The 26,252-nt window shown below is 44.4% G+C and overlaps 1 protein-coding gene across 1 annotated transcript in view; it reads left to right on the top strand.

Annotated features, from left to right (window-relative positions):
* The first annotated feature begins 24,820 nt into the window (after positions 1 to 24,820).
* The window catches only part of LOC126482252 (uncharacterized), a 163,694-nt gene continuing 162,262 nt past the window's right edge, over positions 24,821 to 26,252 (top strand). Inside the window, exons 1-2 of the mRNA XM_050106232.1 lie at positions 24,821 to 24,865; positions 24,993 to 25,361. Of these exons, the coding sequence (XP_049962189.1) occupies positions 24,821 to 24,865; positions 24,993 to 25,361 (414 nt within the window). The remainder of the gene's footprint in view (positions 24,866 to 24,992; positions 25,362 to 26,252) is intronic.

Genomic DNA, 26,252 nt, shown 5'->3' with positions numbered 1-26,252 from the left:
ACAGATGAAATTTTTGACACTTCATTTACAAAGCTAGCAGCAGATATTCGTCAAATATTTCAGTTTATCCTTAGATTAGTAATTAAGTTTTCCTTAATTACCCCGATTAGTTTCAAGCAATTAAGTATATTGCTGCAAAACTGAACTTCACGCTGGTCGCTGTGATACCCCATCTGACCATTTCTCACTCTTTACTTGGCTATGAAAATTCGGACAAAATCTCATTGTGTAACTTATAGGGTGTCTTGTTTTCGCCCCACTCAATCATTTGACAAAGACGTATCGAGTGTTATCGTACGACAAAATACTTCCTGTTTGCATGCTGCAATTTCCAAAAAAAAGCTCCTTCAAATATCTTGAACCGTTTATGAAATACGGCGACCACTTGATTGCAGATACGCAGTAAAGGATTGGGGCGCGCCGTTAGCGACCCGTCCGCGGATTTAACAACCAGTACCTCGAGAACGAAAAATCATACCCCTCTCAAGTTTAAATACAATTCCCATACGTTGGCTACATTTCATACGCAATAATGCACGCCAGCTAAGTCAGCCTCGGCGCTGAACGTCTCAGCGCCGTGGAACGCCTCACCTTCCTTCCGCTAGGGTTTGTTGAGCAACTCCGTAACGCTCCGTCGCTTCCTTTAAACAAACCTATGACGAAAGGTGCCACAGTTTTTTGGCTCTTCTCTCTCTCTCTCTTCTATTCGTCCAAACTGACCAAGGTCGCATACTGATGAGCGATATTCAAGAATTGAGGGAACGAGTGTTTTGTACACCCGTATGAACTGCCTTTCCCTAACATTCTTCCTGTGAATCTCAGCAGAGAATCTTCTTTCCCTACAACTGGTTCCCCGCCACCATTCTACTTTATGCCATTCTCGACGCTTACTCCTAGAAAATTTACAGTTGTAGCTGTTCGCCGTGATTTATCGCCAATAGCGTAATCTAACAGTAACTGATCTCATAGCGTATTTGTACGCAATACGCTGAATCTGGTTACATTCAGTGACAGTTGTCAGACTCTGCAGGAATGCTCGATCGTTCGCCTCAGTCATACCCCCACATCATAATTTTTTCCTTTAATACGCTTCTATCTTACTTACATTAGGTACACACACTTATTGTTCCTTCTTAGCCCATTTCATTTAACAATAAACATTAATTTTACACTATTAAGACAATGGATTTAATAATCTACGATTTTTCCATCTCCTTTAACGCGAAAAATAATAGTTCAAGAGAAAATAACAGATAGAGCCCTTGTTGTAGGGATTTTAACCTCACTCTCCCACGTCACCGGTCACAATATTTAGTATGTTGTTCATGGCCCTCCGTCCCACCAGTGTACGGAAACTGGGGACTGCACGAATCCTTTCTCCTATTCGACCTTATTTGGTCTTCCTCGACTGGGCTACTGCATTCGCCTTCTGCTTTGCACAAAAGTAAGAGAAGAAAGATAACTCGTCTCGCACGGACACAACTGTCTCAAAGAGCACAACAACAGCACGCAGCTGTTTGCTATTCCGTTTTCCTAAGTCGCTCCGTTCTGAAACTTCCGTGATACGATGGGTGTTGACGGTCAGTATAACTCTGACACAAGACGGAACCTCCACTGTAAATCAGTTAACTTCTTCAGAACATTGTACTAAATTTTGCAACAAAGCCATTACCGTGACTGACAGGAAGTGAAAGCATTGCACATATTTGGGCAATCAGCATGTTCGTATAACATATAATATTTTCGCCATTCATTCCCTGCTTACGAGAGTCCTTATTTTCAGCCGAAGCTGGGCACTGTTCGAAACTACTCCCCAACAACATTTCCGCGCATGAATTGTGACCATTTTATCGACTAGAAACACAAAACTGGTTCACAGAAGAACTCATTTTGATAACTAGTTTTGAAAATAAGCGAAACTGTTCCATTGTATTCAAAATGAGTTACGTAAGGTACACGGATGACTTCATTTGCATATTTTCAAGGAATTAAACTAACTACTGGAACGATTTTCTCATAGCAGTGGTACGTAACGTTAACCTACCAAACGAACTCTCACGGTACCATCCCACTCAAGTTCTTAGATAAAATGTATATGAAATATTTCAAAACCAAACGACTGAGGCGAAGTGGTGAGTTTTTCCATGTGTTGTCAGGGAGCGTCACCACACAAATGTACAAATGGCTTGAAAAAGCTACAAATGAACGGACTAATGAGTAAGCGTTAGTTTCGAAGTGAAAAATGTTGAATTAAACTTTTGGTTCTTCCCTTTCTTAAATGTGAGTTTGTTTTTATTTCAAAGTTGTTTAATAGCTTCCAATCTAGAGCGCGATAGTTCAGTCTAGACTGGGGTGAAACACCGGAACAATAGAAAAAAATGGTTCAAATGGCTCTGAACACTATGGGACTTAACTTCTGTGGTCATCAGTCCCCTAGAACTTAGAACTACTTAAACCTAACTAACCTAAGGACTTCACACACATCCATGCCCGAGGCAGGATTCGAACCTGCGACCGTAGCAGTCCCGCGGTTCCGGACTGCGCGCCTAGAACGACTAGACCACCGCGGCCGGCCGGAACAATAGACCTGAATGCAAATCCGCTGAGGACACTAAGTCTCCAGAATAAGGGCCGCGGCTAAGGCTTCAGACTGAGCACCTGACTGAATGGAAAAGTTCCACCCCTCCGAGCGCCACTTACAAAACAACTGAACATAACACGGTAAAACACAGCAGAAACTGCTGTAACTCAACGCAAAGCTAAAAACTGCTAAGCAGAATTAATCATTTTACAAAAAAATTGTCTTATAATTAAAAACATTATATATTGTGAAATAAAATTACAGGCATGGCGCCTCGTAGAACTAATATAAGCAATAGCTTCAGTCAGTAATAACTGCACCTGCCGCCATCACAAACAGGCCGGTCCAGACGGATACGGACGGAGACTGCCTCTCTGGCAGACAAACCTTAACCCCCTAGACCGTCCATAGTACTGCACAACATTTTCCGGTGGTCAGAAATATTGAATGTGTTTGGGTGAGAATGAGAGGCTGCGCAGTAGTATTGACAGCACTAAAAACTTTTGGGATATACTGGGCCGGCCGCCGTGGGCGAGCGGTTCTAAGCGCTTCAGTCTGGAGCCGTGCGACCGCTACGGTCGCAGGTTCGAATCCTGCCTCGGGCATGGATGTGTGTGATGTCCTTAGGCTAGTTAGGTTTAAGTAGTTCTAAGTTCTAGAGGGCTGATGACCTCAGACGTTAACTCCCATAGTGCTCACGGCCTTGGAATACACTGCCCTGCAGCAAAACATTCTGCTGCCCGTAGACAATATTGAGGTTGCCCTTCCAGTCTCTCGCCTGTTACAGAACGTGGATATCATTGGGTTCACTGTTCCTCGTTGTTTTGATGTTGCAAGTGAGTTCAAAACAGGATGAAAAACTGTTGTGATTAGAGTACGTAGAAATGAACAAATAATTAATCGTATTGTGGGATGTTAGGGCAGATAAGTAAAAATCATGAATGTTTAGGTAATTAATACATGCGTGTCTGAGGGAACAGACATTGTAAAATAAAATACCAGTATTACAGGTCTCATTCTCCCTTTCGCGGGAATCGCTTAATGTGCAAACATTAGGGAATGTAGAGCATGTACGGCACATGAAAGTCTGGGCCGTTTCGGCAAGCGGGTGCAGTTAGCCGATGTGGTTAAGACGACCGCGGGGAAACCGGGTTGGCACAAATTTTGGTGTCACGAATAGGTAGTACGTCTGTATACACTACAGCTGATGTCAAAAAATTCGCAATTAGGGAATGAATGTCGTAATAAAAAATGTTGAGACTGAACTGTGTGATTTGTTGCTCAGAAAATACGGGGGGAGGTCACGTAGGACGATGTTTAAAAAAATTAATTGATGTAAAATTGTGAAGAAAAGTGTATATAGATAATTATCTACATCTACATGGCTACTCTGCAACTCACACTCAAGTGCCTGGCACAGGGTTCATCGAACCATTTTCATACTACTTCTCCACCATTCCACTCTCGAATGGCGCGTGGGAAAAAGAAACACCTAAATCTTTCCGTTCGAGCTCTGATTTCTCTTATTTTATTATGATGATCATTTCTTCCTACGTAGGTGGGTGTTAACAAAATATTTTCGCATTCGGAAGAGAAAGTAGGTGATCGAAATTTCGTAAATAGATCTCGCCGCAAAGAAAACCGCCTTTGTTTCAGTGACTGGCACCCCAACTCGCGTATCATATCAGTGACACTCTCACCCCTGCTGCGCGATAACACGAAACGGGCTGCCCTTCTTTGCACTTTTTCAATGTCCTCCGTCAATCCTACCTGGTTAGGATCCCACACCACGCAGCAGTATTCCAGCAGACTACGGACAAGTGTAATGTAGGCTGTCTCTTTAGTGGGTTTGTCGGATCTTCTAAGTTTTCTGCCAACAAAGCGCAGTCTTTGTTTCGCCTCCCCCACAATATTATCTATGTGATCTTACCAATTTAAGTTGCTCGTAATCGCAATTCCTAGGTATCTAGTCGAATTGACAGCTCTTAGATTTGTGCGATTTATCGTATACCCAAAATTTATCGGATTTCTTTTAGTACCCATGTGGATGACCTCGCACTTTTCTTACTTTAGTGTCAATTGCCACTTTTCGCACCATACAGAAATTCTCTCTAGATCATTTTGTTATTGGAATTGATCGTCTGATGATTTTACCAGACGGTAAATTACAGCATCATCTGCAAACAATGTAAGGGGGCTGCTCAGATTATCACCTAGATCATTTATGTAAATCAGAAACAGCAGAGGGCCTAGGACACTACCCTGCGGAACGCCAGATATCACTTCTGTTCTACTCGATGATTTACCATCTATTGCTACGAACTGTAATCTTTCTGAGAGGAAGTCACGAATCCAGTCACACAACTGAGACGATACTCCACATCCACGCAATTTGATTAATAGTCGCTTGTGAGGAACGGTATCAAAAGGCTTCTGGAAAAATAGGGATATGGAATCGATCTGAGATCCCTTGTCGACAGCACTCATTACTTCATGGGAATAAAGAGCTAGCTGTGTATTATCTGAGTCCGTGTTGGTTATGTATCAATAAATCATTTGTTCAAGGTGATTCATAATGTTCGAGTACAGTATATGCTCCAGAATCCTACTGCAAATTGAGGTCAGTGATATGATTCTGTAATTCATTGGGTTACTCCTATCTCCTTTCTTGAATATTGGTGTGACCTGTGCTACTTTCCAGTCTTTAGGAATAGACCTTTCGTCAAGTGAGCGGTTGTATATGATTGCTAAGAATGGCGCTATTGTGTCTGCATACTCCGAAAGGAACCTGGCTGGTGTACCATCTGGACCGGAAGACTTGCCTTTCTTTCGTGATTTGAGTTGCTTCGCAACACCTAAGATATCTACTTTCATGTCACTCATGCTAACAGCTGTTCTGGTTTCGAATTATGGAATATTTACTTCATCTTCCTTCGTGAAGGAATTACGGAAAACTGTATTTAGTAACTCCGCTTTAGTGGCACCATCGTCGGTAACATTTCCATTGCTATCGCGCAGTGACGGTATTGACTGTTTAATGCCACTGGTGTACTTTACATACGACCAGAATCTCTTTGGGTTTTATATCATATTTTGAGACGATGTTTCATTGTGGAAACTATTAAAAGCATTTCGCATTGGCGTCCGCACTAAATACCGAGCTTCCGTGGAACTTAGCCAGTGTTGGGGATTTTGAGTTCTTCTGAATTTGGAACGCTTTTTTCATTGCTTCTGCAACAGTGTTCTGACGTGTTTTGTGTACCATGGTGGATCAGTCCCGTCTCTTATTAACTCATGCTGTATGAATTTATCTATTGCTGTCGATACTGTATCTTTGAATTTGAGCCATATCTGGTCTACACCTGCATAATTAGCTTGGAAGGAATGGAGACTCTTAGGAAGACACCAAGCGATTTTTATCTGCTGTTTTAAATAGATATATTTTGCGTATATTTTTAGTGGTTTTGGTTTTGGTTGACCTCGTGTTCACTAATCCCTGCATCCGTCATGACGCTCTCTATTAGATCAGAATCATTTGTGGCTAAGAGGTCAAGTGTGTTTTCGCAACCATTTACAATTCGTGTGGGCTAATGAACTAATTGTTAAAAGTAATTCTCAGAGAAAGCATTTACTACAGTTTCGGAAGATGTTTGCTGTCTACCACCGACTTTGAACATGTATTTTCGCCAACAAATCGAGGGTAGATTGAAATCACCACCAGTTATAATTGTATGAGTGGGGTACTTATTTTTAATGAGATTAAAGTTTTCTTTGAGTTAGGGGGTCGGTAGAAGGAGCCAATTATTATTTTGGTACTGCTGTTGAGTATAACCTCTACCCATAGTAATTCGCAGGAACTATCTATTTCAACTTCACTACAAGGTAAACTACTACCAACAGACATAAACACACCTCCACCTACTTTATTTAATGTATCCTTTCTGAACACGGTTTGCGCCTGTGTAAAAATTTCGGCAGAATTTATCTCCGGCTTTAGACAGCTTCCTGTTCCTATGACGATTTCAGCTTAAGTGCTTTCTATCAGCGCTTGAAGCTCTGGTACTTTTCCAACACAGCTACGACAATTTACAACTACAATACTTTACCGAATACTACGGTTTAGTGCAAGATACGTTTCCATAACATATGATGCACTTGCAAATTTAAAGTCTTAGAAAGAATTTCCGGTGGCAACGTATTGTGCCACAAAAGGTAAACGTTGGCACTGGAATTACTCCTCTCATTGTAGTATTTTCTTCTTTCATCATGGGTGTATGGGCGTCCACAGAAATCTAACGAGAGCGAGGCTTATGTGGTTGTGTATGGGGATGTCTGTGTATGTTGACAACCATTTCCAGTAATACATTGGCGTCCAAAATTGAAGCAACAAACCGCTATTTCCCCGTCATGTGTCCAATTCACGATATAATCACACAAACTGTCAACAGATGTCCCTACGATCGTGTTGTGCATGTAATGCACCTCTTTCTCCGGGGTACAAATATTAATTATTATCAGTGGTAGTATATTAAGCTACAAATTATCATTTTAAACCTGTGTGGTCTCCCTGGTGTGCCTAGTCGGCCACAAGTCCCCGTCACACTGCTCACTCTAACAACACAGTACATACAGGGATGAAGACATGGAGAAAGAAAGGCATCGTCACGATTTGAATTTAGAGTAAGACAACTTTCTTACCTTTATTGGTCGTTGTTGCACGCTCGTGGTCCAGCGATGAATCTCGCCATCGCCTGTTTGTTAAATGAGTTTGAGGTCCATGGTGTGTATTCTGCTGCGTAAGAACTGACACATATTTAAACTTCCAACTTTTATTTTATAAATGCTGATCGTGACGGTATTCAATAATTTTCAATGTAACAGCTTTTCCAATACATCATTTCGTTCCCTCTATCCTTGACCTTCTCAAAGCAAACGTATTACAAGACGTCTCAACACCAACTGCCCATTGTCTCTACACCCGCCAACAACCGGCTCCTGTTCACAGAGCTTATAAACTGTGCAGTACTGCCAACCTTGGTTGTATACCAATATTTTACACATCACACGTATATATACATGAAAAACATGGTATAAAAAATGAAAAGTGTTCTGTGGCAATATAACTCATGATTGTCCTCATATTAACAGTTTTGTAATAAAATAATAATATTTCACTTTATGTTTACGTAGTTAAAGTTCACTTGCTCCTTCATTACATTACACACACCCCTCGAGATCTCGACAGACATGCAATACAACGAACCACTGACCCTACTACAAAAACACTAACAGTCTTCTTCAGATGTCCTCTTGTGTCCGCCAATCTTCTCCTCTTGAATTTATCTCCTCATCTGTCCGGTTTCAGACTAGGTACATTGGTAATTATCCTGGAATTATATAGCACTCAACTCCGGACAACCATGCCAACGATGACGTAAGTGCACCTATCAAACGGGTGTTCCCACATTCACTATAGCTGTCTGAAAATTCACAGACGGTGCAGCACGGCAGAGAGAAGACGCCTACCACACTCTCTGAGGTGGAGGGCCACAGGGAAAATAGAAGCAGGACAGTTGCAAACTGATGTCGCCTAATGGGTTAATGTGGATCGTTCTGTCGTTTCTCGGATGTGGCACCAGATTATAGAGACCGAAACTGCATCCCGAAGAACAGGGCAGGATCGGGCACGTGTGATACCAGAAAGAGAGGCTGTAAGGTCACGACGGCACCGCCTCAGTACTGCAACTGGCATCTGAGCCCGCGTCATCCACTGGACGTGTTGTATCGAGCCAAACGGTGTACAGACTCTTCAGCAGAGTGGCCTTTACTGTCCGAGGCCTGCTGTATGAGTACCTCTGGCGCGTGTCTTCAAAGAAGATAACGTCTACAGCGGAGTCGGTAAGGTGTCACATGGACGGTCGAACAGTGGACCAATATATTTTTCGCATTTGAGTCCCAATTTTTGGCCTGGAGAGTGATTCTCCACGGACTGACATCTGGAGGGAACCTAGAACACGATTTCGGGATCCAAACATTGTGGGAAGGGACCGATTAGGATGACTACTCGACCACTCGAAAACCTCTTCGTGAAATTGTACTGGTGAACTGACAAGGTTTAACTGCTATTAGGTATCGTGAAGAGATCTTGAGAATCATGTGGGGCTGTGCGAGGTGCTGCGGACCCAGAGTTTGTGTGAATGGACGATAATGCTCAACCTCACAGAGCGTTGGAAACGGAAGATGCTGCACACATGGCGTGGCGTGGCGTGATGCGGCCTGCTCGCTCTCTGGATCTGAATCACACAGAGCACGTCTGGGACGCACCAGGGAGGCAGCATCCACCAACCACTCTCCAAGACTTGCGAGCAGTTCTCCGGAAATAATGGGCATCATTGCCTCAACGTGAGATTGATGACATCATTCACAGCATGCCCCGTCGTTGTCGGGCCTGTATTGCTGCCAGAGGCGTCACGCACAATACTGAGCACATTAATCAATTGTCTAAATCTGTGTGCAAATCCGTTAAGTTGGAAAAAACGAAGAACGTTTTTGTCTACCGTTATGCATGTTGTAGTTGATTATGTTCTGTGTTCTTTACATTGTTTCTACTTTATTATCACCCGTTTATACTGTTTTGTGCTGAAAGAAACGCAATGTTGCAAAATTTCCCTTTCCTGCTTTAATGTTGGACACCAGTGTATATCAGAGGTTCGAGCATCAACACATAAAAAGTATAATAATCTTTCTCTTTTGTTCAGCCTAGACTGTTGGATAACATTGTGAATAATATTTTATTGTGGTTCGTAGTGTTGACGAAAAAGACGCCGCTACGTGGTAACTGATCTACTTCGTTGTAAGTAGAGAAAAAAAGATGGATGAATAGTTGTCTCAAAGAGATTCAGAGATCACTCACGAAAACGTACTGCGTGCGTACTGATGTTTAACATCGAAAACAATAGGAAACCCAAACACTACGTTGATGGATGAGAGAGTTGTGTCGTCAAAGAATACTGTATGGAAACAGACTTACGCAAGATATGACTTCCGAAGTGGTGGAAGATGCAATTCCAAATATTACTCCATTCCCGTTACATGGTTTTGAACAATAAAAGACTGTGATCTAGACAAAAGTAAGATAAACACGAGACTCAGTTTCGAAAAGTGTTTACTGTGAGGGAGAGATTCCCAATTACTTTGAGATTCTAAGCGACAGCAGCATGAAGATTAACAAGACGAAAACGAAAAGCATGGTAATTGGAGAAAAAAGGGGAAAATGCCGTATCAAAATAGGGGGAGAGGAAATAGAGCAAGTGAATATGTTCAATTACTTGGCAAGTGTAATAATGGATGATATGTATTGCTCAACAGAAATTAGGAAAAGAAGTGCAATGGCAAAAGAAGGACTCGAGAGCAAACAGAAATTACATTGCGGCCACTAAACAAAGATCTAAAGAAAAGACTTGCCAAGTGTTACATCTGGAGCGTTGCACTGTATCGTGCGGAGACCTAGACATTGAGGAAGGAAGATGAAAGAAGATTGGAGGCACTACAGATGTGGATATGGAGAAGAATGGAAAAAATGAAATGGGAAGACCGACTAAGGAATGAAGAAGTATTAAGAAGATTGGAGAAGAAAGGAATATGCTGAAAGTCATTAGAAAGAGAAAACGAAACTGGATTGGACATATTTTAGGAGGGACTGTTTATTGAAGGAAGGAATAGTAGGAATGGTGGAGAGAAAAAGGGGAAGAGGAGAAACAAGATATCAAATGCTGGATAATATCCAAGGAGACAAATATTCAGAAATGAAAAGACTGGCTATGGACAGGCAAATTGGAAGAGGCTTAACTCATGACAAGACCTGCCGTAAGGCAGAATACCTACTACTATTACTATTACTACTACTACTAGACTTCTATGCAAGCTTGCAATACCTTTCCCGTGTCTCCAAACAAAGAATACCAAAAATAGTGCCTTAGCTTTATCATGCCATCACCGGTGCCTTGAGTCCATACAAATTATAAAAATGGATGTACTTATGTATTTATGTATGTTCCACATCTCCTCCTAAACCACTGACCGAGTTCAACAAAACTTAGTACACGTATAAATTTCTGTCTGTAAAGAATCACTGTGTGGGTAAGAACCACCCACCTATCAAAATTGGGCGTTCGGGGGGGGGGGGGGGGGGGGGGTGAAAAAGCAGTGTAGCCCAAAACGCGAAAATACCCATCCTTAAGTTATCCAGTATTTGAAAATGAGGCCACTCACAGACTTGCAACACGTTTTACACATAATTTCAAAGCTTTATGAAAATTTATCTCGCTGTCGACACTCGCAAAATGATGGAAGAAAGAAAGTTTGTCGCTTTCTACATTTTCGCTGTTCATGCAGTGAAACTGCCACATGAAATACGACGTTTTAATTTATTACTTCTTTACTGCTACCTGTATTCACAACACAGTTCGCAGACAGTGGGCACATATATCACTGGATGTTCCTGCAAAATTATGCCGTTGTACAGCACGGATTTCGGGAGATACGAGAAAATGGAACTGCAGGACGAAATTCGTTACACATACAGGCGAAATATACTTACTAACACGCGTGAATTACGTTAAATATATGTGAAATATATTGACATGTGCGTATTCGGGAGAAGCTACGGGTTAAAAGCTCATTCTAAACCTATGAGATGATTTCAGTCAGATTTGGTACACAAGTTATTTACAATCTTGAAAGAGATGTAAGAAAGACCAGCCTTCTATTGGGATGGGTGTGATAACGTGGAGAGAGAAGGGAGGACGAAGAGATGGACAAGCAGGAGACAGGCACAGACAGGACGAGGAAGAGATGGCCAGAGATAGGGGAGGGTTAAATGGATAGACAGAGGGGAGGAGGACATCGCCAGAGAAAGGAAGGAGGAGGAGATGGACAGAGACGAGGGGAGGGAGGCAGGGAGATGAACAGATAGAGCAGGAAGAGGGAAGGGTCACAGAGAGGGAGGGGTACGCAGGGGGAGTAGGTTGAGAAATGGGGTGGAGAAGAGGATAAAAAGAGAAGGGATGGGTAGAGACACGAGCAAGGAGGAAGTGATCTAACAGGAGACTGCAAAACCTGGGCAACGCTGGGTTTGGCTCTGGGCACTATGGGACTTAACATCTGAGGTCATCAGTCCCCTAGACTCAGAACTACTTAAACCTAACTAACCTAAGGACATCACACATCCATGCCCGAGACAGGATTCAAACCTGCGACCGTAGCAGCAGTGCGGTTCCTGACTCAAGCGCGTAGAACCGCTCGGCCACAACGGCCGGTAACGCTGGGTTTCACAACCAGTGAATATAGAAAGGTTAGTGAAATACAACTTAACTATAAAACTATATGAATTACAGTTTTTATTGGACGTTTTTACACAGCCTTGAAGGGTTTTGGTTGCTGGGTTTTCGTTGTTTTTGGATTTATAGTTTGTAGCAGAAGCGTGAGGTGCAATTTCTATCTGAGTGCCTTCTGCGGTGTAATTTTCGGTGACATAAATATACGAATGTTTTTCCATATCAGTATCGAAAATTACATTATTAATCACATACTTCGCTTATGCTAAGTTATGTGAATCGCTTCTTCTCAGCTCACTGGCAATAAGTCAACCATATGAAAAGCACGGCTCCGTGAGCTTTGTTGCACTCTAAGGCGCTTCCACCAGCACCGTCTTTCGTGCGTCTGTCAATCTGGTTGGCTTGCGATCTTTGAGGTGCCTTTTGGTTCAGATGGCTCTGAGCACTATCATCTGAGGTCATTAGTCCCCTAGGCTTAGAACTACTGAAACCTAACTAACATAACGACAGCACACACATCCATGCCCGAGGTAGGATTCGAACCTGCGACCGTAGCAGCAGCGCGGTTCCGGACTGAAGAACCTAGAACTGCTCGGCCACAACTGCCGGCGTGCCTTTTGTGTGAAGGTGCTTCCGATGACTTAGCAGCGGTTACTCGTTCAGTAGCGGTAGACTCATTGCGCTCCTCCAACATGCGAGCTAACGTCCCAAAGATGTTCGGGCTGACATGCTGTTCCTCATCGTCGAAATGTCTTGGCTCAATCTCATCTAGGGGTTGAACCGCACGTGTCGCATTACACGCAGTAAATTAGACACCTGTGACGCTTTGGTTAAATTGTCTGGCTGATGGCAAGTTTGCGAAATTCGAAGTTAACGTAACATATAATAACAGTGATAATAAAATCTGGAACTAAATTAACGACACATAAATGATGCAGGCCACACAGTTGCGACTTGGTTAGAATAATGTTCATTCAGAAAGCAAACTAATAGCGAAAGTGGTCGTATTTAGAGTTACTGTTACACTCGAGCGCATTTCCATTTGACACAGTTCGATCATTCGCAATCTCATCGCGGAAAGTTAGAGTTCACACCAGGCGCGCGGCTGCTCACTGCTCAGGGACTAAGTCCCGCGATACCACACAACGCTAAATTTTGTATGTCGTTTCACTTCCTAGCTGCCTAAAGAACGACTGTCCGCATTCGCGTCTGCATCCGAAATGTCCCCTTCGGTGTCTGCAGGCGAACTGTCTGCTTTCGCGTCTGCACCAGCACTCCCTCCGTCCGCTTCCCGCGCGCCGAATATCCTCGCCCAGCAGACTAGGGCACTTCCCTTTCCTGAAGCCGTCCATCTGATTCGCTACAGCTTATTCTAAATTATTTCACATTTTGAAATATTTAAATAATCAAAGCTAGACCACTTTCACGTTCTAAATAAAGTAACAATAATATCCATTATTTAATAAACGTTAAATTCTTTTACATAAAATCAATACAATTTCCTTCTTAACTTTGAATGTCACGAACAGTAGCTTTGCACCAATGTGCTTTCTGATAAATAAATAAAGAACAAAAGTAACTGTTATGCACTAAAATTTACAACAGGTATTCTGTTACCTAATGATTCAATAAGGTGTCATGCTGTCATCTGGAGGAAATGATGATCTGATGCTTAACTGAAAACATTGATAATTTAAATTTACTATATCTTTTAAACAAATAAAGTTACAGAGTTGACATTTACAACATTTCTCGTTTTAATGATGCGATTCTATATGAAATGTAGATCGTTCAGATTTTAGCATTCAGGTCTTTGTTACAAAACTAGTGAATTTCACTTTAACAATAAATCCTAAACTATTATAGATATGATCACTATTCAAGTTTTAGTGGGATCGCCATGAAAATTTATGAAGGATGGAAGATTAAAATTACTGTGGCTTGATTTCCTGCATTACAACAGAATTACATAGTTTTCATAAATGTTTCCATTTACAGCCGATCTTAGGCCCGCCATATCTAACATTGCTACGCCGCCGCGGCCACCAGCGGCCTCTACTGGGTTTCCCTATGACGTAGGTTCTCGTCTGTCCCAATCGCACACTACAGCGCTTAGGCCTCAATAGACAATAGACGCCTGTGAATTTCCCCATCTCGTGATGAATCTGCGCCCTTTGCAGCACGCGGTCCTGGACGACAGGGTTCGTTTCACAATTCCTGTAGGCTGACTCTTTCGGCCATATATTTAAATGAGAGCGCAATGCTCGTTAACTTACAAACAGTAAACACTGGTCGCTGTGTGATGTTTCACAGTCCTGAAAAGAAAACCCTACAACTTAACTGTTTCTTTATTTTTACAATTACCGAGTTCAGTACAAGAATGATTAACAGGTTGCAAAAAGGTCGGATTTTCTACATACTATATTAGGTATGAACGGAAAACACATCACGTTACAACCACCCATAAACTCAGCTACGGAATATTATAATTACAAAAAATTTTTCAGCATTGTCTTGTTTATTGTAGTGGAACTATGTGTCGTACAATGATATAATCCAAGAAACTACGAGAAAAATCACTGAAAATTCTTTCTCCGGCTGTACTCCAAGTACCATATGCAACTGACGTTCTTTGCTTCACCTTTGCTGATAGAGCTTTCGCGTTAACAGAATACCCTATGAAACTTCTGAAGAAACCCTTATACAGGTTCTATGAAAAGAATTTTCAGTTACAGACTGTCCAGTGCACACAGAGCACTGGATAAAGCTTTTGGTATTCTACGTTCTATGTTTCAGGTCTTCAATATTATAGAAAAAAACGAAAAAGTTTATCACGGCTACTTTATACCTGCATAACATTCTGAGAAGGCAACGAAGTCCACGTGAACTTTACACTTCTGCATGTAGTCTCGATACGGAAATCAACGGGTCAGTTATTCCTGGTCGACGGGGAAATTAGCGGAAGAGGTCTTTACCCAAATCCACTGAGAACTAATTGACGAAGAGCAGGCAACAGTGGCAAGGAAATGCTTTTGCATATCACAAGACATTTTGTTACAAACGGTGTAATCCCTGGGCAATACAGCTATTAACTCAAATCTTATCAAAATGTTTGTAATCTAATTCTCACTCTTTTTCTTTTCTTAGTCGTGTTAGGATTAAAAATAAAAACTATTGTAATGAAAAATACGTACATCTTGCAGTGTATCCACGCTTTCATTCCAAATATTTTTTTCTGCCATAAACTGGAACTCACGGAAAGTAAATCGCTTACAGGTATAACGAATTACTGCAGCTGTAAATCAACAACAAACTGTTAAATTTGTGTGTCCATGGTACCTGTAGCATGAATTCGTTATTCGGTCTATGTTGTTGTTGTGGTATTCAGTCCAGAGACTGGTTTGATGCAGCTCTCCATACTACTCTATCCTGTGCAAGCTTCTTCATCTCCCAGTACCTACTGCAACCTACATTCTTCTGAATGTGTTTAGTGTATTCATCTCTTGGTCTCCCTCTACGAGTTTTACCCTCCACGCTGCCCTCCAATACTAAATTGGTGATCCCTTGATTCCTCAGGACGTGTCCTACCAAACCGTCCTTTCTTTTGGTCGGGTTGTGGTACCATTTCCTCTTCTCCCCAATTATATTCAGTATCTTCTCATTAGTTACGTGGTCTACCCGCCTAATCTTCAGCATTCTTCTGTAGCACCACATTTCGAAAGCTTCTATTCTCTTCTTGTCTAAACTATTTATCGTACACGTTTCACTTCCACACATGGCTAAACTCCATACAAATTCTTTCAGAAACGATTTCCTGACACTTAAATCTATACTCGATGTTAACATATTTCTCTTCTTCGAAAACGCTTTCCTTCCCATTTCCATTCTACATTTTATATCCTCTCTAATTCGACCATCACCAGTTATTTTGCTCCCCAAATAGCAAAACTCCTTTACTATTTTAAGTGTCTCACTTCCTAATCTAATCCCTCAGCATTGTGTTGTACGGTGCCAGATGTCAATTTGTAGGGTTGAGGTCAGTGCCTGTTGCACGTGGTCGGTCAATACAGGTGTGGTTAAAGTTGTTTCTCTATGACACTGGAGTAATCGTCGGACTATGTCCCATATTTGCTTGGTTGGAGATAGATCCGGTAATCGAACAGGCAAAGGTAACATGTCGACTCTCTGTAGAGCACGTCGAGTTACAACAGCGGTATGTGGGCGAGAGTGTCCTAGAGTGCTGTACGTGAATGGCAGCACAACAGGTCTAATCACCAGACTGAAGTACAAATTTGTAATCAGGCTGCTTAGGAGAACCACGAGACTATTCCTGCTGTCATACGAAACAGGTGTGCGACCAGTGCGTCTGGCACACAGACAAGCTGGTTGCAGGCCCTCAACTGATATCCTCCCAGTGCCATCTCGGCACTGCGTCAGAGCCAGCATTCACCAGAACACACAATAGACCTCCGTCCAGCCGTCCAATGAGCTCTCTCTTCATGCCACTGAAGTGGCAAATAGCGACGGTTTGGGGTCAGTGGAATGCACGAAGCAGGGCGTTTGACCCGGAGTTGTCCTTGAAGTAACCGTTATGTAACAGTTCGTTGTGTCACTGAAGTGCCAACTACTTCTCAGTTTGCTGCTGCAGATGCAGTACGATGTGCCAGAGCCCATACATCGAGCACGATGGTCTTTCCTCTCGGCTGGGGCACATGACCGTCCGGAGGCTGTCCTCTTGCTACCGTACCACCGCTGCCAACAATCATGTACAGTGGATACATTCCTGCCAAATCTCTTTGCAGTATCAGTGAAGGAACATCCACCTTTTCGTAACCCTATTACACGACCTCTTTCAAACTCCGTGAGGTGTTCATAATAGCGTCTTTCTTCCCTTCAAGACCTTCTTGACTAACGTGAACCCACCATCTCCAATCTCAAAGGTATCTAACTCTCCCGACCATTATAGCGTGTATTTAAAGCAGAAGTAATTTGCATCCTCTTAGTGGCGTCACTGGCGCCACTCTTATATGATTGGTGCGAAATTTGAACAGGCGTCATCTTTCAGATGCAGAAATACGCCAACCAACTTTCGTTTATGTCGCACAACTTCTTCTTGGTGTTGCAATTTTCTTTCCGTCGGTTTATCTCACATACAGAGGGCCTCAATCCTTTTGGATAAAATTAAAGAAGGTGACAGTGGGACATACAACCGATTATGCGGAGATAGTCAACCAATGGTCGGAAATGCATAATTATTGTGTTATGGCGTATGTCGCATAACAACAAAGTAGCTCATAGTAGTTGTTTAAAGTGACGACTGGCATTCTCAGAGCACACATTCCAACGGCGCATGACGTTCTGACGAACTCTGAGAAAGATCCCTGCTGTCTGTTGCACCAGGAAACAGACAGCTCGGATCCTAGCAAGCAGGTATTCATCCGTTTACACAGCGGGTTCATACAACGTCCTGCCGAAATCCCAGAGGAAACAGTCCAGAGCTCCTAGTGATCAAGCCGCCCATGGCCCAGGATCTTCTCTTCCAATCCAGCAATGAGGACACATGTTGTTCATTGCCAACATCAATGAAATTCTCCGACAGTCGTAAAGGTAAGATGTTGTTTTATTTGAATTTTGACCGGCTCTCTGTGGGATGAACCCCCCCCCCCCCCCCCCCCCCTCCTTTCTAAAATTTGTATCCATGGAGACAGACTTCTTCCAATTAGGATGACGCCTCTGCACATTTCTGCTGCTCTGCGGGCACTACATCCTGCCACACGGTACATCAAATGCATGTCTGCCAACTCTCGTGATGGGTAACGTTCCAGCTTTGATTATGCGTCACGCACTGTACTCAGTACCACACCTTATATCTGACCCACCACAAGCTAATCCGAAGCGGTTGACAACTGACACCAGGTATAGTGGTGTGCATGCAGCACAGGTTAATGTGGCGGTGCGATGTGCGCAGTCATCATATGACACACACGCTGTAAGCCAAGTTGTGTACGGTAAGTCTGTTTGGTGGTCACGAGTGTTTGTCGTTTACCACTCGCTGCCTGTTCCATTCCACAGGGAATCTTTGCGAGGGTGCGGCCGAACTGCATGTTCCGTTGCACTATATGTATTGAGACTGGCGGTAGTCGCCTCGAACTATTTCTATGAGATATGTTGTTGTTATGCGCTGTTCGCTGTGTATGTCAATAACACAATAGAAATGCATTTCTGACCATTGGTTTCCTGTTTCAACGTAATCGGTTGTGCACCCAATATCACCTGTTTTTGTTTTATCCAAAATACTTGAGACTGGCTGTCTTTTTAATATATTTCACATATATCTGTGCACACACTTGACGCCTACCTCTAGCGATTTCGCACTGCAGCGTCGTTTCTACGCAGCTCAGTGTTCATGACATCATATTCCCTGAACTATGTGTCGTAAAGTGCAGCAATTTTGCAGGAACATTCAGCGGTTTCTGCCAACACTGCACACAGTAGAACCAAATTTCAAATGTGTGTCAATTCCTAAGGGACCAAACTACTGAGGTCACCGGTCCCTAAGATTACACACTACTTAAACTAACTTATGATAAGACCAACACACACACACCCATGACCGAGGGAGGACTCGAACCTCCAGCGGAAGCGGCCGACAGAAGAGTCACGAATAAAGTAAGTAGCAAAGAAGTAATGAATTAAAAAGAGCATGCCTGATGCAGCAGTTTTACAGCAAGAACAGCGACAATGTAATAACCTATTGAATTTCTCCCTTTTATCATTTTGTGGAGGTTGTCAGAGGCCGGCCGCTGTGACCGAGCGGTTCTAGGCACTTTATTCCGGAACCGCACGACCTCTACGGTCGCAGGTTCCAATCGTACCTCGGGCATGGATGTGTGTGATGTCCTTAGGTAAGTTAGGTTTAAGTAGTTCTAAGTTCTAGGGGAGTGATGACCTGAGATGTTAAGTCCCATGGTGCTCAGAGCCATTTGAACCATTTGAGGTTGTCAGAAAATGTTTCGTATCGGTTTGAAATTATGAGTGCAGCTTGTTGAGACTCACTAAGTACTCTCATTCACAAATAGTGGTTGAATGAAGTCTGGGTATTCACGCGTAATGGGCTATACTTCTTTCGCACCCACACGCCCAATCCTTAAATAGGAAGGAGCTTCTTACATCTACAGCGATTCTTCCAGACAGTAAGTAATGTGCATACCAAGATTGGCTGAAACGGTTTAGGGCTATAGAATCAGATGATCAACATGCATTTTTACATACATTTTTATAATACGTATTGATTGTCAGAACTATGCAAACCAAACATATTATAAAATTGCGCGTGAACATCTGAGATCATCAGTCCCCTAGACTTAGAACTACGTAAACCTAGCTGACCTAAGGACATCACATTCATCCATGCCCGAGACAGGATTCGAACCTGCGACCGTAGCAGCAGCGCGGCAGTGGCTAGTCCACTTTGGGAGCTAAGAACTAACTGCCTCTTTAAAGCGGGGGGGGGGGGGGGAGGGGGGGGAGGTAGAAAAAGGAAGTAGCCGACGCGGTGGTAGTCAGTATTTGACAGTGAGAGCACGTAGTGCAATCAGCTTCACACATGATTTCAAAACTTCATGATACTTTTTCTCGGTGACAACCCCCACAAAATGATGGCTTACAAGATGCTCTTGCGGAGAGACTCGGTGCTCGGTAGGGCGCCGAGTATTGTATTCCGGTGTCAGAATTTTTGTTCCTTCCGCTCGCCTTAAGTGGACCGAGAACAATCCGTGTCTCTCGAAAACTTTGTATCTGCAACGTTTACAGACTCTTCGTCGCTGTACCTACCACTGAAAACGCCGATGTAGGTTATACAAAAGTAACTGCATGTGCTTTCAGGCGACTATTTCCCTCGAAGTTGAGTAAAATATACACTCTAAGACGAAAAAGACAAGAAACTACCCACCATAAAGAAATTATCCAAGTGCGACGGAATTCGGTAGATGTGATGTACATGTGCAGATAAAAATGATCACAATTTCACAAAAATGTATGATTTATTCGAGAGAAAGAACATCGCAAATTGAGTAACTCAATAGCACGTTAATCCACCTGTGGCGTGTATGCAGTCAGCTATTCGGTTTGGCACTGATTTACAGAGTTATTCGACGCCTCTTGATGGATACCGTGCCAAATTCTGTCGAAGTGGCGCGTCAGGTCGTCAAAATTCCAGGTTGGTTGGAGGGCCCTGCCCCCAATGCTCCAAACGTTTTATATTGGGGAGAGATCGGATGAACTTGGTGGCCAAACTAGGGTTTCACAAGCACGAAGACAGGCAGTAGAAACTCTTGCCTTGCGTGGCCGGGCATTATCTTGCTGAAATATAATCCGAGGACGGCTTCTTTTGAAGGGCAAGACAACGGGGCGTAGAATGCCGGCTGTAAGGGTCCCGCGGATGACGACCACAGCGGGGCTTCTGCTGCCGAATGAAGTGGGACTCCACAGCATCCGTCACTCCCGGCTGTCGTGCCTTACGGCCTGTGACGATCAGGTTGGCATCCCAGCGCTGTGCTGCGCGGTCCGGACTCTCATTGACCAGAGTGGAATTGTCGGACCATTATGGAAAGGGCTCCCCAACCAGCTCGAGATTTTGAAAATCTAACTCCCCAGTTGGTAAGAATTTGGTGCAGTATCTCTCAGGCGGAAATCGAACAACTCTACGAATCAGTGCCACGCCGAACAACTGCTTGCCTAAGGACCAGAGGTGGACCAGTGTGTTCCTGACTCGCTGAATTTGTGAAGCTCCTTGTCTTGAATATATCATCTAATTTTTCTGAAAGTATATTCGTTTGTTTGTCTCTATTGCTGCATCACATCTACCGATTTTCGCTCCATTCTGATAATACCCTCATAATGCGCCTTTTCTAGTGCATTTCATAGTACGGTTTTTGTCAAAGCTAAGTACATTGTTGTTCTCAGCACACAATAAGTGCTCTTGCTCCAGCAAGGTCTCTGTATTGCATTAAAAATTTTCATCCACTATTACTATTTCTGAATCAAAAACACGTGACCGGAGAAGACTAACACCAGATGTTCAAGTGGTTCAAATGGCTCTGAGCACTATGTGACTTAACTTCTGAGGTCATCAGTCCCCTAGAACTTAGAACTACTTGAACCTAACTAACCTAAGGACATCACGCACACCCATGCCCGAGGCAGGATTTGAACCTGCGACCGTAGCGGTCGCGCGGTTCCAGACTGTAGCGCCTAGAACCGCTCGGCCACCCCGGCCGGCTAACACGAGATGTCTCTGAATCAGAATAATTACTTTTTTCACGGAGATCACCCCGAATTTTTCTTGCCGTCAGAGACTCCCCTGTGTGACAATAACTAAGTACAGTTCTACGCACTACCTTTTCGTTAAACTCGTCAAATTACCTAGATTCCCGTTTTGGTTTATATCCCTTTCTTGGAGAAACAAAACATGTGCTCAGATCTGGAGATTCTGTCGATGTTACTGTATTGTGTTAATATGGAGTACGGTAGATTTGGGAATACAGCAAGGTATTGCTGTCAGTTTATGAATTTGCGCGTAAGTTATATTCTCCTGGGTGCCTTAGTGTTTGTCAGACCAGCAGAAGAAGCATCGCCACATTCGATGCGGCAATCTTAGTTTGTTTCCGAATGCCTTACCGCCTTTTACACAAACCGGCCGGTGTGCACACTACGCAAGTCCGAAATCAGGCACGAACAAACGATACCGCAAGGTAACACTCAACATACGGCTGGCGCTGACATGCACCGCTGGAGCGGTGTTTGTGTGTTTGTGCGCGCGCGCGCGCGCGCCAGCGAAGCTGTGAAGCGGACAAATGATAGCGCTTCGCGCCACGCGACGCCACGCAGTGCGCATGCCCTAGAGCTGCCTGTTTTGGTGACGGCCAGCATGTCAGTGGGAGCCGACCCCTGGTGAAGGGACAGCTGACACACACAGGAGAGATGGAAATAACCGGAACGAATCTGTTAGGCTGAAAACGTTCTCATCACCAGTATTTGGATGATAAATCAGGAGAGCACGTCTGAAGTTCCTCGTCATCAGGTTTCATCCTGGGCCATATTCCGATTCTTTCTGTAGTCACGACATATGGCACTGTTGATAGTGATCCGTCTGTTGAGTCAGAATGTTAAGTTCTGCGTCCTCCTTGGTGCTATTCGAAAGGATTAGAGTTTGTGTCGGAATCAGGTTTCTTTTTTTCTCATTGTCATCATCATATTTATGTTAGCTATGGTTGCTGGAGAAGCTTGAAAACCACGCACATCCGAGACTTTTTAGACGTTCGACGTGAATGGAGAACCCAGAAGCGAGCACTGTTCCAAGCAGACTGGCCCAGTCCTCGCTACTTTTGCCTGATCGTTATCCTGCTGGAATATGACGGGTGGTGTTGCCGGAAGGCAGTGGTATTTCGCACTCTAACACCATTCTGCTTGGATGAATGCTGCTCAACTGGCTCTCAACGCACATAAAATGAGATCGGACGTTGGACCCAGTTCCTTCCCAAACCATCACTTTTGTCGCCTGTGCAGTACGCAGACTGATAGTCTCTGATTACCACAAGTCTGTGCGATGCAGCTATTATGCAGAGCGTATCGAAGTATAACTTATCCAAAAGCCTCTGGATTTGGCTTCTCAACATGTAAGCAATGACGCTCATGTGTCTGGGGCTGTCTGCAGTGCGTGCAATGCTATTAATATGCCCAGTGCAATCTGTAGTGCATGTAATGATGCTCAAGTGTGTTCTCTGTTGTAATCTACGCCTCCGCACACGTATCATAGCAGTGTCAGGTTCCGTGTGAAGCAAAAATGTGGCAATGTGTCACACTTGCTTTCCAGATCCCTGTCCCTCTGTCCCGTTCTAACTCATTCGATCGCTGACGACACTTTACTGAATGAACTCTGGACTCACATGAGTGAGGCATTGTCGTGCCTGTGACGACACAGCATAAAAAATAAATGGCTCTGAGCACTATGGGACTCAACTGCTGAGGTCATTAGTCCCCTAGAACTTAGAACTAGTTAAACCTAACTAACCTAAGGACATCACAAACATCCATGCCCGAGGCAGGATTCGAACCTGCGACCGTAGCGGTCTTGCGGTTCCAGACTGCAGCGCCTTTAACCGCACGGCCACTTCGGCCGGCGACGACACAGCACTCTGGATCTGTTGTCATTAGTATACTGCTACACACATGGTAACAGTTTGTGCATAGTAGTGTCTTTCTTTGTGAGTCCTGCAATATTTCACAAACCTTAGTGCTTTAAGAACATGCGCAAACAGTTCTAATACAGGACACAGTAAAGGTACCTCTAAAATACAGCGAAGGAGAGATTCAGCCTCCGACTTCCACGGAAATGATAAACGAAATGTTAAAAGAGTCAACAATTTGGAGTTCCTCATAACAGTGGCTCTCATCAGCAAATAAGAAAAGGGCGTTAACTAAATAAGAATTATAAAATCTGGAGTCGACCGACATGCTATTCTTCAATTTCTTTACACATTTTTGCTTATGTAATGGAGACAAAGACATATTTTGTAGAGGAATTTTTCTCCTTTGGAAACACATTTCTTCACTTCTAAAAGAACAAGTATACAAACGTAAGCGATCCATTCTATCGCTGCGTTATGGAATCGAACGTCTGCAGTTGCATTTGAAACCCAACAGTTGCTGTGGTAACAACAACTAGTGCTGAGGACAAATCAGACACATCATTCACGCATCACGTCGTGCACTCAACACTCCTCCTCGCACAGATGGCTCGCATACTGGTCCATCCACTGCGGAGCAGGGGCTGCATTGAGCATTGTCACCCCATCAGTTAGTTGCTTTAAAACGGAACAGGTACCGAAATCAAGGCGAATTGCTGACAGTGAATGACATTACTTTATCCGTGCAACATCCAGGTATTTCTTTAACGAAGGTGAAATTTCATTGAAAATCATACATACAAAGTCCACATTAAAAACTTTCGCATAGTGCAATCTATGTTTAGACAAGGCCTAAAACTATAATCCACTTCCAAAACATAGCCGAGCGGTGTAAGGCGCTGCAGTCATGGACTGTGCGGCTGATCCCGGCGGAGGTTCGAGTCCTCCCTCGCGCATGGTTGTGTGTGTTTGTCTTTAGGATAATTTAGGTTAAGTAGTGTATGAGCTTAGGGACTGATGACTTTAGCAGTTAAATCCAAATTTCACACACATTTTTTGAACACTTCCAAAACGTCAGCATTGTATTTATGCACTACTCTTTCGCTAAAACAAACTAGAAAGACTGAAGGTCCCCGTTAATGTATAGAATGTATCAGGTATGAAGGGAAGCCAGAGCGTGTTACGTCACACGTTTTTCCAACAGAATTCTTCTTTGCCATCATCAGGTGACAGTGTAGGGATCACTGAGTAAATCTCAACTACTGGTCTTGATAGCCTCGAGAAACTCGCCAGCCATTGCTTTATGTAGTGATATCACTTAGAAAAGAATTCAGCGGGATACCTGTGTTATAGCACGCAAGAATTTTTCATCAAGCCGAGGTGGGTAGACCACATGGTGCACCAGGATCGTGTTGAACCGCGGCTGTTCCAGAGTCGCACACAACACACGAACTACGTATTAATGAAGGAAAGAAGTTTCCTAGGTGAGTCTGCGATCATTGGCAAATACATATCTTTATTTGTAACGTCGTACCGGCTAATGTTACCATGACACTTAACTTATAAACTGATAGCGTCCACAGGCAGAAAAATAATTTTCTCATTGACAACAAGATTCTTCAAGTGAGTATAGCACAAATCACGACATATTCCTCTGGTGGTACATTGTTAGAATTTAATAAGTCGGCAAGTGTGAGGGTACCGACCAACGTACAGAGATGTCTGGGCTTCAGCTGGTCAGAGATAAACAACTGGGGCGTGAGGTAAATTTTGGTCTAAGGACAGCTGGTCAGTTGCTGGTTGTAATGACTGGGCGGACGATTTACCAGCATAGGCTGTCGCCGCCCACAATGCCGCTAGTACAGTGGCGCGCTCCACGTGTGCCCACAGGATGCGCAGCAGCAGCAGCAACAGGGAGCGCAGGCGGCGCCGCCTCCCGAGGGCGCGGGCCCCCCGCCGCCGCCGCTGCCGCCGCCGCCCCCGCCGCCCCCGGCCAGCCCCGGCGCCGGCGCCGACCCCGGCGCGGACGAGGAGCGCGACCCGGTGTGGCGCGCGGCGCGCTTCCTGCGCGCCTACTACCGCGAGCTGGCGGCGCGGGAGCCGTCGCGGGCGCCGCCGCCCCCGTGGGCGCCGCAGCTGCCGGCGGGCGCGCTGCACGCCGCCGCCTTCGAGCCCGCGCTGCAGCTGGCGCCGCTGCGGCCCGGAGAGCCAGAGCCGCGAGACCGCATCCGCGCCGACCAGCTGCTCGCGCCGCTCAGGGTACGTGGCTGGCGTCTACAGCTACAGCTGCCGATGCAGCTTCAACACGATACCACAGTAGTGACTGGCGTATTGTGACGAGCCAGTTGCTCGTCCACCATTGACCAGACGTTTTCAATTGGTGAGAGATCTGGAGAATGTGCTGCCCAGGGCAGCAGTCGAACATTTTCTGTATCCTCAAAGGCCCGTACAGAACCTGAAACATGCGCTCGTGCATTATCCTGCTGAAATGTAGGGTTTCGCAGGGATCGAATGAAGGGTAGAGCCACGGGTCGTAACACATCTGAAATGTCACGTCCACTGTTCAAAGTGCCGTCAGTGCGAACAAGAGGTGACAGAGACGTGTCACCAATGGCACCCCATACCATCACGCCGGGTGACACGCCAGTATGGTGATGACGAATACATCTTTCAAATGTGCGTTCACCGCGATGTCACCAAACACGGATGCGACCATCATAATGCTGTAAACTGAACCTGGATTCATCCGAAAAAATGATGTTTTGCCATTCGCGCACCCAGGTTCGTCGTTTAGTACACCATCGCAGCCGCTCCTGTCTATGATGCAGCGTCAAGTGTAACCGTAGGCATGGTCTCCGAGCTGATAGTCCATGCTGCTGCAAACGTCGTCGAACTGTTCGTGCAGGTGGTTGTTGTCTTGCAAACGTCCCCATCTATTGACTCAGGGATCGAGACCTGGCTGCACGATGCGTTACAGCCATGCGGATAAGGTGCCTGTCATCTCGACTGCTACTGATACGAGGCCGTTGGGATCCAGCACGGCGTTCCGTATTACCCTCCTCAACCCACCGATTCCATATTCTGCCAACAGTCATTGGATCTCGACCAACGCAAGCAGCGATGTCGCCATACGGCAAACCGCAATCGCGA

Source organism: Schistocerca serialis, chromosome 5 (assembly GCF_023864345.2).
Source record: "Schistocerca serialis cubense isolate TAMUIC-IGC-003099 chromosome 5, iqSchSeri2.2, whole genome shotgun sequence".
Classification (NCBI taxonomy): Eukaryota; Metazoa; Arthropoda; class Insecta; order Orthoptera; family Acrididae; genus Schistocerca; species Schistocerca serialis.
The sequence above is the reverse complement of the archived record's forward strand: the minus strand, read 5'-3'. Positions and strand labels throughout refer to the sequence as shown.